At 43.9% G+C, this 12,410-nt stretch overlaps 1 protein-coding gene across 7 annotated transcripts in view; it reads right to left on the reverse strand.

Annotated features, from left to right (window-relative positions):
• Positions 1–4,466: 4,466 nt before the first annotated feature.
• LIN54 (lin-54 DREAM MuvB core complex component) overlaps positions 4,467–12,410 on the reverse strand; it is a 100,040-nt gene continuing 92,096 nt past the window's right edge. For 6 of the 7 annotated variants that reach the window (XM_085882941.1, XM_085882938.1, XM_085882936.1 and 3 more), the window contains exons 15-16: positions 6,873–7,041; positions 4,467–4,751 (exon numbers count right to left, since the gene is read on the reverse strand). In XM_085882941.1, coding sequence (XP_085739067.1) covers positions 4,686–4,751; positions 6,873–7,041 — 235 coding nt within the window. In that variant the 3' untranslated portion in view covers positions 4,467–4,685. Of the gene's footprint in view, positions 4,752–6,865; positions 7,042–12,410 lie in introns of all 7 variants that reach the window. The other variant, XM_085882937.1, reaches the window with a different exon arrangement.

A 12,410-nucleotide genomic window follows, 5' to 3' on the forward strand; every position in this document is an offset into this window, starting at 1 on the left:
AACCCTGATCGAAAAAAACAAAAAAACGAAGTTCGTTATATCTCAGAGACTATGAGTCAGATATACATGAAACTGGCATGGTAGGTTCATGGTATGTCCTAGTTATGCGTGAGAAAGAACCGTTGCTGGGGACGCTTTTGTTGGCTAGTAACAGCTGAAAAACGACTAAATTCGACTTGATCGACTACCCATGTCCGCCTACCGGCTTGTTTGTTGTTTTTTTTTTCAGCAAAACGTATTGAACAACGATCAATCTTCATACGATTCTGTGCAGGTAAGCTTGGAAAGGTGTGCAGAGTTGTACTGTACATTAGAAGCAAGAGAGCTGGGGGTAACCGTTGGATTGGTTGGTTCAAAGCGACTCCAGCATGCCTTTTCAAGAACTGCAGCAAGCTGGGATGTAGGTTAAGGATCTGGTACCAGGAACAGCACTGAGATGAGTATTGTCAGTCAGAGTTTGCTTTCGGTTTATGGAATTTTACCACCTACACCACCAAAAGGTAAACGCAGGTTATGTTTTCACCATATCTGTCTGTTTGATTGTCTGTGAGTAGGATATATAAAAAGTTGGGGACGGATTCAGATGAAACTTAGAGAGGTTAGGTGTGTGACAAGGACGAATCAATTAGATTTTGTTGAGGATCCGGATCCAGATCTGGATATGAGAATTCAAAGAAAAATTCAAGTAATTCCTCACCATTGATAAACGGGGCCAAAATCGCTATATAGCACATTTCAAAAAGGTTGTGGACAGATTTTGACATAACTCAGTGGATGAGTCTGTTAAGTGACAAGACCAAGCTGATTTGATTTTGGTTAAGGCCAGGATCCAGATCTGGCCTATCGGTGGGATACAAAATGTCAACTGTTAAGCCTAGCGGAGGTATGCGCTCTACCAAGTGCCATTCTAGTTAATACAATGTACCTTCTCAAAAGGATTGGGCTGCCATATTCAGAGCATCTGATATGGATTCTGCTTTGGAATACTTTAACAAAAGCCGACTTTCTATCTATCTCTCAACTGCACCGGATTAAGTCTCATGTCTGTGGCTATCCTACCGATCCTCCCAGCCGATACAGCGATTCATACAGCAACGCAGTTTCAATGAAACAGCTTGATTTCTCAACACGGAGGATTAACCTGTCTGCAGGCAACTTCAGCTAACTATGTAAGGCTCACATGCATGTCCTTCCCTAAGCAAGCCAGAAATAATTTATTAATCTCAAAGCTGAACTCTCTCCAAGCACTCTCCCTCCTCAAAGTCTGTCTTTGCAAAACAATTCACCATAGTCCATCCCATTGCTCACCTCAAACAACCTCACCCAAGACTGCCTGAGGCAAGGCAGAATCACCTTCTTCTTTCATATGCAGCACAAGGCTGTGGTGTAGCATCATTGGCTAAGGGCACTGCTCTGCCACTCATACAATGCCATCCCAACCACTCAAATATGGACATGCTGCTGCTTCTCTCTTAGCAATGGTCACCAGCTAATGGCTGAAGTGATGTCTTGCCTGCACTCTAAAAAAATAAAATTTTATTTGCAATTTGTTAATTATTTTTCCGTTGGCCTTGTACGATCGATGACTTTCCTCGATTGCTTCCCTCCTTATCTCTCTGATCCTCCATCACTCCAAAACCGTTCTTTAAACTTTTCGAGGAATTAACAGAACATTGGTTGAAGTATGCGAACTAACCACCATGGGAAGCAAGTCCAAGCTGACATGTCAGGCGTTAACCCTTCATCAAAGCAAAATAAAGAACGACAACAGCCTTCACGAGCAAGACAAGTTATTCATCCCACATCTGATATACTCAACAACAGACGCTCAACCTCAAGATGGGATCCATCATTGCAACTTCTTCTTCTTTCGCATGCAGCACACGGCTGCGTGGTAGCACCATTGCCTGAATGCCCTCTGTAGATTCAGGCAAGAATTTGTCAAGGGTGCCAGCATCTTCTCTTGGCTCACCGACAGCTGAGGTAGCTCGTCTACTCTTCGCAAAGGACCCCGTGGGATGTATGACGTCCACCAACTAATGCCAGCAGATGGGATGGCCAGTGGAAGTCCATCTGAGGGATGGCACACACATTTGATGAATCACCCTGCCAGGGAAACACCAGGATGAGTTTATAGTTGTCAAGATTCGAACCGATGTTAGCCAGCTGAGAGGTGAGTGTGCATACCTCTTGGCTATCCTACTAACCCATCATTGCTACGGAACTTTGGCATTCTCTTCTCCAACTCCGATCTCCAATCAATTTGGCTTCTACCCGCTATTCCTCCATGGCATGTTAATTTTTCTAACCCAACAATGAAGGGATGCAACAAATCTCAAACAGATCAGGACCATCTCTTACGTTTTCAATACTGTCAGGCACCAAGCCTTCTTTTTCTTACAAGATCAATGCTCAAGGAAGAGTAAGATGAGACAGGGTATGAATTGACAGTGGGGTAAAAGTTGGACACAATAAGCAAGGGAATAAATGAATAGGAAAACAGGAGAGAGAGGGGAAGGGAGGAAACACAGCAACCTGCAAGTGGGATGGTTAGACTCAGCAGGGTTAATGGGGAGAAAAAAAAATACAATCCATCACAACCTTCCGTTGGTTCTCAGCCAGAGATAAGTACATTCCTAGCTACTCAGAACTCATTACAGTGTCCAAGACCTTCATCCGAAGTATCATGGGACATGGATCCACAATCTGGGCTGGTGCAGCCACTTCCCATTTTGCTCCCACGGAGGCAATCGCGCCCAAGATACTCCACGTTAATGGCATCTCTGAGGAGGAGGCCGAGTCACAAGGTCTGCTTCTCGCTCACCGCAAGCACTCTTCCATCAACTAACTTCTGCTCATTACCTCCACCACCAAAGGTGGATGGAGATTATGTTTTCACCCCGATCTGTTTGTGAGCAAGATATCTCAAAAAGTTTAGACGGATTCAGACAAAATTTGTTGGAGAGGTTGGGTGTATGACAAGGACAAAATAATTAGATTTTGGTGAAAATCCTTATACTGATGCAGATCCGAGAATTTATTAAGTGATTCTTCACCATTGAGCGATCGGGCTGAAACCGATATATAGCACGATATCTCAAGAAGTTTAGGACGGGCTATGATAAAACCTGTTGGATGAGTTGGTTCGGTGACGAGAACAAGCCGAATAGATTTTGGAGGTCCGGATCTCAATCCGGCCCATCAGTGGGATGCAAAACGTAAACTGTTCAGTCTGACGGAGGTATATGCTCTATTGAGTGCCATTCTGGTTCTTCCTGCCCTCCACCAACCTGCGTAGGTCACACGCATTCTTCCAGAAAACCACACCTGGTTTCCTCCCCATTTCTAAGCCAACGCTCAACTTCCTCCCTTTCTTCTCTAGTCTGCAGAGTGAGAGATAGAAGAGCAACGAGGAAGGGAGGTGACAAGGCAGCAGAGGTGGTGGAAGTTCTTATAACTACCAAAATCAACAGGCTTACATGATGATGAGGACAAAGTATTTCACAGGAATAAAAAGACAGGTTTTTTTTTTTTCAATAACAAATTTAATCACAACACAATACAAAATGGCACAAAAAGATTGCTCTGAGAGAACCGGGGTCAAAAGATGCACAGTTAGGAAGATAAAAAGGTGACGTTCTTCAAAGAAAAGTGAGAAAAATTAAGGAAAACTAATGCTTTGCATGAAATGAAATAGGTAGTAGAAGTGGAAAGGATATCAGGTGGGTGAAAAAGAGAGAGCAGGGTAAGACAGAGCAATCACTGCCCAAACTGGTGCTGCTTAGCAGCATAATTAAAACACAAAACTTTGGAAGGATTTGACTACAAGGGAGTTTTATGTACAAAGATTTCTTCTAAAAAGTGCACTGCCAAAGGCCCATAAAACAAGGAACAGCAAAAGTGAATAAATGTTATGTTTACAACCTCCAGAAGCATAACTTAGCTCGATAAAAGCTTTCTTGTTGCCCAAGAAACAAACTCGGAAAAACAAATGTTCCATGAACGAATCCAAAAAGATTTGAAAGTACTAAAATTTTTTGCCTTTTTTATACAAAACGAATAACCAGGATAAAGGGGAGATTAAATTTAAAAGAATTGGAAAATTGAGCATTATGCAACACAGCACAACTGAAGGGTCCCTGTCAGTATAAAAAGTGGTGGATTAGGTCAATTAAAGCCCTGCTTGATGGATGAGCATGGTGGAACTGGAAGGGGCGAATGGGACTCGGAGGAGACGATTGCAAAAAAGAGAACGATGACGTATATTAAAGTGAACTCGGCTCAGGAATAGCTGACAGCTCGATAGTGGGATAACGATCAGCCCTGAAGATTAAAAATAATAATAATAATAATAATAATAATAATCAATTAAGCATTTAACAGGTGTAGGAAATATTACTCTGCCAAATATGATTTTCAGCAAAGATGCAACGCAGCATCTTCACAAAATGGCTGTGCAATGGACACCGATTTGTCCAAGCCCGATGCCGTATCCCGCCAAACTGGCAGAAATCGAAACATCCACCAGCAAGTCGCACGAAGGCAGCCGATCGGAAAGTTCAGTGACGCGAAGGCTGTGCACCAGGTGCCAATTCTCATCGACGGGAACCGGCTGGCTGGTAGAAGGCTGGGCTCTGCAACCACGAGCGATCTTCATCGTAGGATCTGAACATAGGTCTGCCTCTTCATTTCCTCTTTCCCTTTCTGTCTCTTGCTGCGGTGGCGCTTTTACAATCATGCTCATCTTTTACCTGGAAGTACAATATTGGATAATGATGATCACCAACATCAATGCTGCCCAAGTTTATGAGAAACAAAACTTGGACATTTATATTTTTATTACAAATGAAAGCACAATTTAGTTACACGTATACTTATAATTTAAGTATCAGCAAGTTAAATTATATTGGAAAGCTGAGAACACATTTAAATAAATGTGGGCAGAGGTGATTAATTAGTGCAATGGGCTTACGGGATGGCCTAGAGGTACGCACACTCGCCTCTAGGCTGTCTAGCCTAGGTTCGAACCTCGACCCAGCTATAAACTGTCACTCTGGTGTTTCACAGGCAGGGTTATTCATAAATGTGTGTGCCGTCTCTCTGATGGATGTTAAACGGGCGTCCCATCTGCCAATATTCGATGGTGGACGTTGAAGATCCCATAGTATCCTTTGTGAAGAGTAGGTGAGCAATCGCCGGCACCCTGAACAAAATTTCCAAATTCCTGCCCTAACCAGCAGAGAGTACTGTATCAGCGGCAGAGCCATACCCTCAGCCAATGATGCAATCCCGCAGCCTTGTGTGCTGCATACGAATGAAGACAAATTAGTGCAATCACAGATGCTCAGTGGCAAATATGGTAGTGAGGGGTGTCGGGGGAGCGGGGGGGGGGGGGAGGGAATACCATTAAAGCAATCCTTAATTGATAATAAAATAACGATTTTCAAATATGTAGAAGTGATATTTAAATGCTTCATTTGAATGCAAATAGGACTAAATTGATTGGATTTACTAGCATTATGGTGAAGGAGTAGGATACAAGAGACAGCACCAGTATGATGTTGTGGAAGAGAGCCGAAAGAAAGCGCAGAGGGGTTGAATGGTTCTCCGCTGGAATAATAAAGCAATTTGAATTTTCGGGAAGTCCCTGAGCTGTTGGAGTTGCCTGGTTGCGATTCCCGCGAAATTCCCATACCTCGCAAGTCGTACTGAATTGGTGTAACATAAAAGTCTGAATTATTGGTTGCCACACATACCCTCAATAACTTTGGCAAACCAAACAATCAATCATACTTCTGGTATGTTGTTCTCGACCCCAAGAAAATGCAAAAATTTGAATGATCGGCTGCAAATCTCTGATCGCAAGTTACTGCTGCAAGTGCAAGTTAACACGTCCTTCAATCCTGAAAAATCTGTCTCACACCACCATGTCAGAATGGTTGTCCAACAAAATCAACCTATCTATTTCCTCGCTCATTCACTGAAAGGTTGTCTCTTGAACTTACTGGAATCATCATCAGCAGTGACATTTCCTGTGCAACCACATAACACAGCTGGCCTCCAAAGCCTGCCACAGACTGGGAATCCTCCATCAATCCAAGTCTTTCCTTGGAAAAATCAGAGCTAATCTCACAGTCTACAAGGGCTTTGTCTGTAGTTCAATGGAGAACTGCTTTCTGCTTTGGGCTGGTACTCCAGCATCACATATGTCTCTCTTGGATTCTGTGGAATGTAAAGCTCAAAATGATTGGAATCTCCCATGAGGAGGCCGAATCTCAAGGTCTGTTTCTCTCACATCGCAGGCAGGTCAGTGGTCTCTGTTTTCTAACGTCTATTCTCCAATATTGCTCCCTCGACTCTTTCCATCATCCGGCCTTCCCCAGCAACTCTGAGATGCACGTGTTCTTCTAGTAACCCCCTTCTGGTTAAACTTCCAAAATCCTAGCTGACTGCACACCTCAACTCTTTTATTCCTTGCTTCTTCTACCTTATGGAACTTCCTTCCAGAGGATGTTCCGTCTCACTCTTCCCTCCAGGGCTTCAAAAGCAAGCAGTGCACCGTCATCTCATCATCCACGATTCTGACCCATGACCTTTATTACCCCCATTAACCTTTCCTAACCCAACCATTTTACTTGCTAGCTTCAGCGTTTCCTCCTTTTCCTCATGTCCGATTTGTTCATTCCCTTGATGTTTGGTCAACTGTCAGTTATACCTTGCTCTTCCATGAGCCTCGCTCCTGCAATAAAAAGGATTTGACCCAAACCTTTTCAATTATACCATCACAACTTGCCTGCTGACGACTCGGTCAGTCAAAGGCATATCAAAAAGAAGTGCAGCACAAGACGTTGTTTCAGTGACAAACCTCGAACCTTGCCTGCAGCTTGGATAATATGCAAAAGACAGCGCTGAAACTCTTCCAGCACAAGACGCTCTGAAGCTTCAGGAGGCAATCCGCGGCGTTCTGCTTCTTCCGCCTGGGCCATGAGGCACCCACATGTCGCTTCTGCCACCTCACGAGTGACAAAGCTAAACGGAAGCCTGCATACCACAAAATACTGTTGCTCCAGGGATGAAAACACAGCAAATGTAAAATAAATGAACAAATAAGTTGACACATGATGATCACATTGTTTGTTATTCAGGTTTGATCTCATAAAAGTAAACGCCATTATACGATCAGAGGTAATCCTCACCCTAACCCTAAAGATGATCAAGCATTGACTTGGACTCAAAACAAAAAAACATGACTCACCTGTAGTTTGTTTGTACAGTGGTCATGTTAAGTCGAAGGCACAATTACACGCAGCTTGTGAGGCTGAACGTCAGTGACTTGGCCCCATTAAATGCTCAATCGTAGTGATTGTGTAGAGCATCTAGTTGCTTTAGTCAACAGTTTTGAATTCCATCCGGGTCTGGGCTTTTAAAGTTTGGCATTTTTGATGGTTGTTTTTTTTATTCATTAAATATCACTGGAGGAATTTCCTTGAGATGTTTGTTTTTTTGGTGTGTGTGTGTGTGTGTGTGTGTGTGTGTGTGTGTGTGTGTGTGTGTGTGTGTGTGTGTGTGCGTGCTTGTGTGTGTGTGTGCGTGTATGTGTTGACTGACTGCCTGGACGCAACTGAGGTTGTGGATCTACTGATGTGGACCTGCGATCGGGGTTGTGGATCCACCGTTTGGAGAGGTTCTGGGCTGAAAGGATCAAAACCTCAAGGATGAACGGTACCCAGCTGATGATCCAGGCAGTCGGGAAAGTGTGTGTGTGTGTGTGTGTGTGTGTGTGTGTGTGTGTGTGTGTGTGTGTGTGTGTGTGTGTGTGTGTGTGTGTGTGTGTGTGTGTGTGTGTTGCACTTTCACTGGAGAAATAAACGCAGTGTACCAGCTATAATTTGCCCATTTGTCATTTACTGGCATTTCTCAAGATATTGAGTCAGAGAAGCTGGAGGACCACGACACAATTTAATTCCTCCAAAGAAAGATTATTAATTTCTTGATGAGCAAGTTCCCCATCAAGGTGGTTTCATATTTTAATGATGGAGTTTCACCCCAATAAAAAGGCAAGAGAATAACTTAAATGTTGCATTCGATCGTAAAGAATATAGGATGAGCTGAGTGGACTTTTGTTTTGCTCCTGAAAAAGCACACGTGATGGTGTTGGTGGCACAGTGAAACATTTCGCAACTAAAGCCAGCTTTCAGCACCATATAATGATCAAAGAATGTCACCAAAACAGGTGTTTGAATGGGCCAAGCAGAGCATCCCAGGTGTAGACTGAGTGGCTATCTTACAAAAGATGAGGTTGAAGAAGAGCAAGTTATTCATGAACAAAGATTCAAATCAGCCATTCATGACAATTCAAGGAACCAAGAAAGGTCATGGTTAAACTATCCTGTTCAGGGCTCCAAAACTAAAGTGATGGTGAAGGAGCACTCATTGAGTCGAAAATGGTTTGTGAGTAAAAGTTTCAAGCAACTCCCTCTTCAAGATAAGTGGTGATGTTCCATGCAAGTGGAATGACAAGTGGTGGCCAGCTTGTGTCCTGGAAAAGTTTCCTGACAAACGAGATCAAAGGAAGATTCCTGCACCCAGACGGAGCATCCTCATCATGTTATTTTATTTTATCTGAGAAGAAGGATGACGAGCAGATAGTTTCTCGAGACAGCATTTTGTCAATCGTGAACCTGACGACACAACAGGATAGAGACACATACTCGGTGAGAAGGGAAGCAATGTTGCCACTCAGCACTTTAATTCAAGCAAGTTTGAATGAGAAACTGATTTTCATGGATAATGGCTACGGTATGTACTTCATGATCTTTCAGTAAACGATTCTTCCAAAGGAATCCCTCTTGCAATGATGCCAGCCAAAGCGGTGAGAGGTAAAAGAATGCTTTTCAAGGTGTTTTTATTTTTAACATTTGAATTCTTCTTCTTCTTCTTCTTCTTCTTCTTCTGTCATATGCAGCACATGACTGATTACAAGTAGCACCGTTGGCTTGGGTGAGGCTGTACCACTGATGCAATGCCCCCTGCAGATTAGTGCAGGAATTTGTAATTTGTTCATCGTGCCACCGATAGCTTGCCTACTCTTCAGGAAAGACACCACGGGATTTTTAACGTTCATCAACTTATGTTGGCAGACAGGACACCCGTTTAATGTCCAACGTAGAGACGGCGCACACATTGATGCTTCGCCATGCCTGCGAGACACCAGAATGACAGTTTATAGCTGGACTGAGATGTGAACTGAGACTCAACAGCTCAGAGGCGAGTGCGCTTACCTCTAGGAGTCTCGGTCTAGGCCATCCTGCAAGCCAATTTGAATGAATTTTCTGTCCTTTCAGGTCATAAGTACATTAGAATTGTGAAATATTTCCTGTAAGCCTGCCGACAATCACTGCAAGGTCACGAGATATTGATAATATTCCAAAGAATCATCTATGCATTGGTACAAAATTGTATGCATCTCTCATACTAGAGTTCATAGAACACCTTACCCCACACAGTCTTGAGAAAAAGGGTATGGGAAGGGTCTATTAAACTCTTGCTTTGTGTTTCCGAGCACAATCGATATTGTCTATGAGCTGCGATTTTGTCTGAATATGAATGTTCCCTAATGCTTCAAGTGCGAGCTGCAAGTTTTATTGGTCAAAATGGTGTAAAATGGTGTAATATTGTTGCAGATTTGGAAAACTATCGCACTCAACATCCAGGTTCCTATAGCTCAGTTATATCGGTAAGTATGTGTTATATAGATAGCCCCCTTTCCCTTGTCTAATGGGTAATTAAATGTTCATGCACTGTGATTTATTTTTAGAGTTAGGATTTTTATTGGAAAACAAATCAGCAACGACAACAGAAACGACCGTTAAAACAGTTCTGCAGAGAACAAGGACAACACTCTGCTCCGGATTCTCCGTGGGCCGAGTGGGGGAGGGTCGAGCCGGGGGGGGGGCATAAAAGGGGAGGCAGAAGCTGGTCACGAAGAGGCATCTCCCGACCTGGACATCTCGTCTTGCTGGAGCGTTTGTCTTGCTGGAGCATTTGTCTTGCTGGAGCGCTTGTCTTGCTGGAGCGCTCGTCTCAGGGAGCCTGTCTGACCGGTCTTGGTCGACGTCGTTCTTGTCCTCCTCACCATGACCGAGAGCTCGAGCGACGCCAGTCCGCGCAGGAACCGCAAGGGTCGCCCGCCGGTGTCCGGGTTCGGCTCGCCTCTCGCCGGACCTCGTCAGCATGAAGACCGCACGAGGCGGACAGGTCCGAGATAAGCCTCAATAAAGACCATTTGGTCCGGTCATCTTTGGGTGTGTGTGTGTGTGTGTCCGTGGGCCCGTCTGCCAAGTAGTAAATCGTATAAGTGCTTTTGCTGTATATACCTTGCGTACGTGCTTATTAATATTCGGTTTCGTTCTGCCTCTTGCGTGCTTCCCTAGTTTCCCCCCATTATTGGATAAATAAATCCCATTTATTCAATGTTTCAGCTCGTTCGTGTCCATTCCTTCATTGGCTGAGCGTGCTGCGTGTTGGAGAAATAGTAAAAGCGGTTACGGCTGTAAGGGGACGTTTGGACTGACGAATCTCGGCGATTAAACCGCTCAGATCGCACACGGGTCGGGCGTACTAGGCGATTCGTTCCGTATGGGAGCCGTCGAGGGTGTGAAGACTCAGTAGATCGCCACGTGGTCTCAAGGTATTTTGAAGATTTGGCAAATAACCCTGTACCACGTGGCTGAAATATTGACGCTTCATGGTCCGAAAGGGACCCGTACTCTTCGGACTTTTCCGAAAAGTATGATCTGAATTCCGGGCGATCGGTCAAGCAGACTCTGCAGCTCCATCTAGCGGTCGTGCCCGTGGCCGACGTCCGGCCCCGCAACAATATTTTGTCCAAGTACTGCTAAACTGGAGGTTCTTGGAAGTGTCAACACAGTGATTTGTGTTCTACAGTGATCAAGTTTTAAAAGCTGTAGAAAAATGAAAAAAAACAAGCTTTTTTCGGATGTTTACCATCATCGCTGAAGCATTTTATACACCACCTTATTTAACACATCACATTAGTTCTTCATGCCTGGTGTTTGTGTCCTTTATGACATTCCTAAAAACAGTGAGTTTCCTGTTTGGAATGATTTTCAATTTTGTTTGATTGCCACACAAGAAGACAGACTAAAGCGATTACCTTACACCTCTGTGCACATGTGCGATTGGGACGAGATTCCATACATTTTGCCAAATTCAGAGCCAAAGTACTGTATTTTTCAGCCTACAAGTCGATGCAGAGTACAAGTCAAATTGGATAATTTTCCCATTTTTCTTTTCTTCATTCATGGATGTCATTTTGGAGTACAAGACAAACCTTGATAAACTACGGCAGTTAGCAAAACGCATTCAGAACAAGAGGTGTTAATTCCTCCCTGACAATCACAATGCATCGCTAGCTACGGTACTTCCAGGTTCAACAATATTAATGAGCTGTTTTGTTCATAATTTTGAATTACTTTGTGGGACGACCTTTCAAATAAATTGGGAATGCAAATAGTTTTTCAAAATGTTTGTTGTCATATTGAGAGAGGTACAGTATTTAAAACAATCGACAGAATCATTATCAGCAGTGGCTCATAGCACATTACATTTTGGCGAGTTCATTATGCGTCAGCGAGTGGATTAACGTTCATTGCTCTCGATTCCAGATTCACAGCACACTCACCCGAAAGCCCCATCAGGGTGAGGGGAGCGCTAAATCGCTCCAGGCTGTCCAAGATACGAAGGCCTGCCTCTCCCTCCCTGTAACCCCTCCACTCCACACCCGCACCTCAATTATTAAGACAAGCAATCTTGGCCCCACATTTTGGTGAGTACCCCTGTAACTGTTCATTTAATTGTCCGTGTTATTTTCTAATTTGTTTAACATTTGTCTCGAATATGTAGTGAAGTGAGGTGAAAGTTATGCATGGGTAACCAAAAATGTCACCTGGGAACGAATATCTCCCCCCCCCCAACATTATAACTCAACGTTGATGCGACTATCTTGTCTGCTTAACATTGTTTTGCTTAATGTTGTACATTTTAGGAATGCCTCCACATTGTGGTAACTTGCTGAAGTGTATTTCAAAATAACCCTTTGAACCCTAAGCTCCTTAGACTTTTGGCTCTCCCACCCTGAGCTCACTGTTGGGGAATAAAAAGTACAGGGGGGTGGGAGGGGGGAAACAGCCACTCAGGTAAACGGAGGTTTGAATAGCACCGGTAATTGGATGCTAGGGTATATGGAGGTTTGAATGGCGGCCGGTAAACCGGACGCTTGGATATATGGAGGTTTTAATAGTGGCTGGTAAACCGGACGCTCGGGTATATGGAGGTTTGAATGGCGGCCGGTAAACTGGATGCTTGGATATATGGAGGTTTGAATGGCG

Source organism: Eptatretus burgeri, chromosome 5 (assembly GCF_056783735.1).
Source record: "Eptatretus burgeri isolate ZD-2024b chromosome 5, Ebu_testis_v1, whole genome shotgun sequence".
Taxonomy (NCBI): Eukaryota; Metazoa; Chordata; class Myxini; order Myxiniformes; family Myxinidae; genus Eptatretus; species Eptatretus burgeri.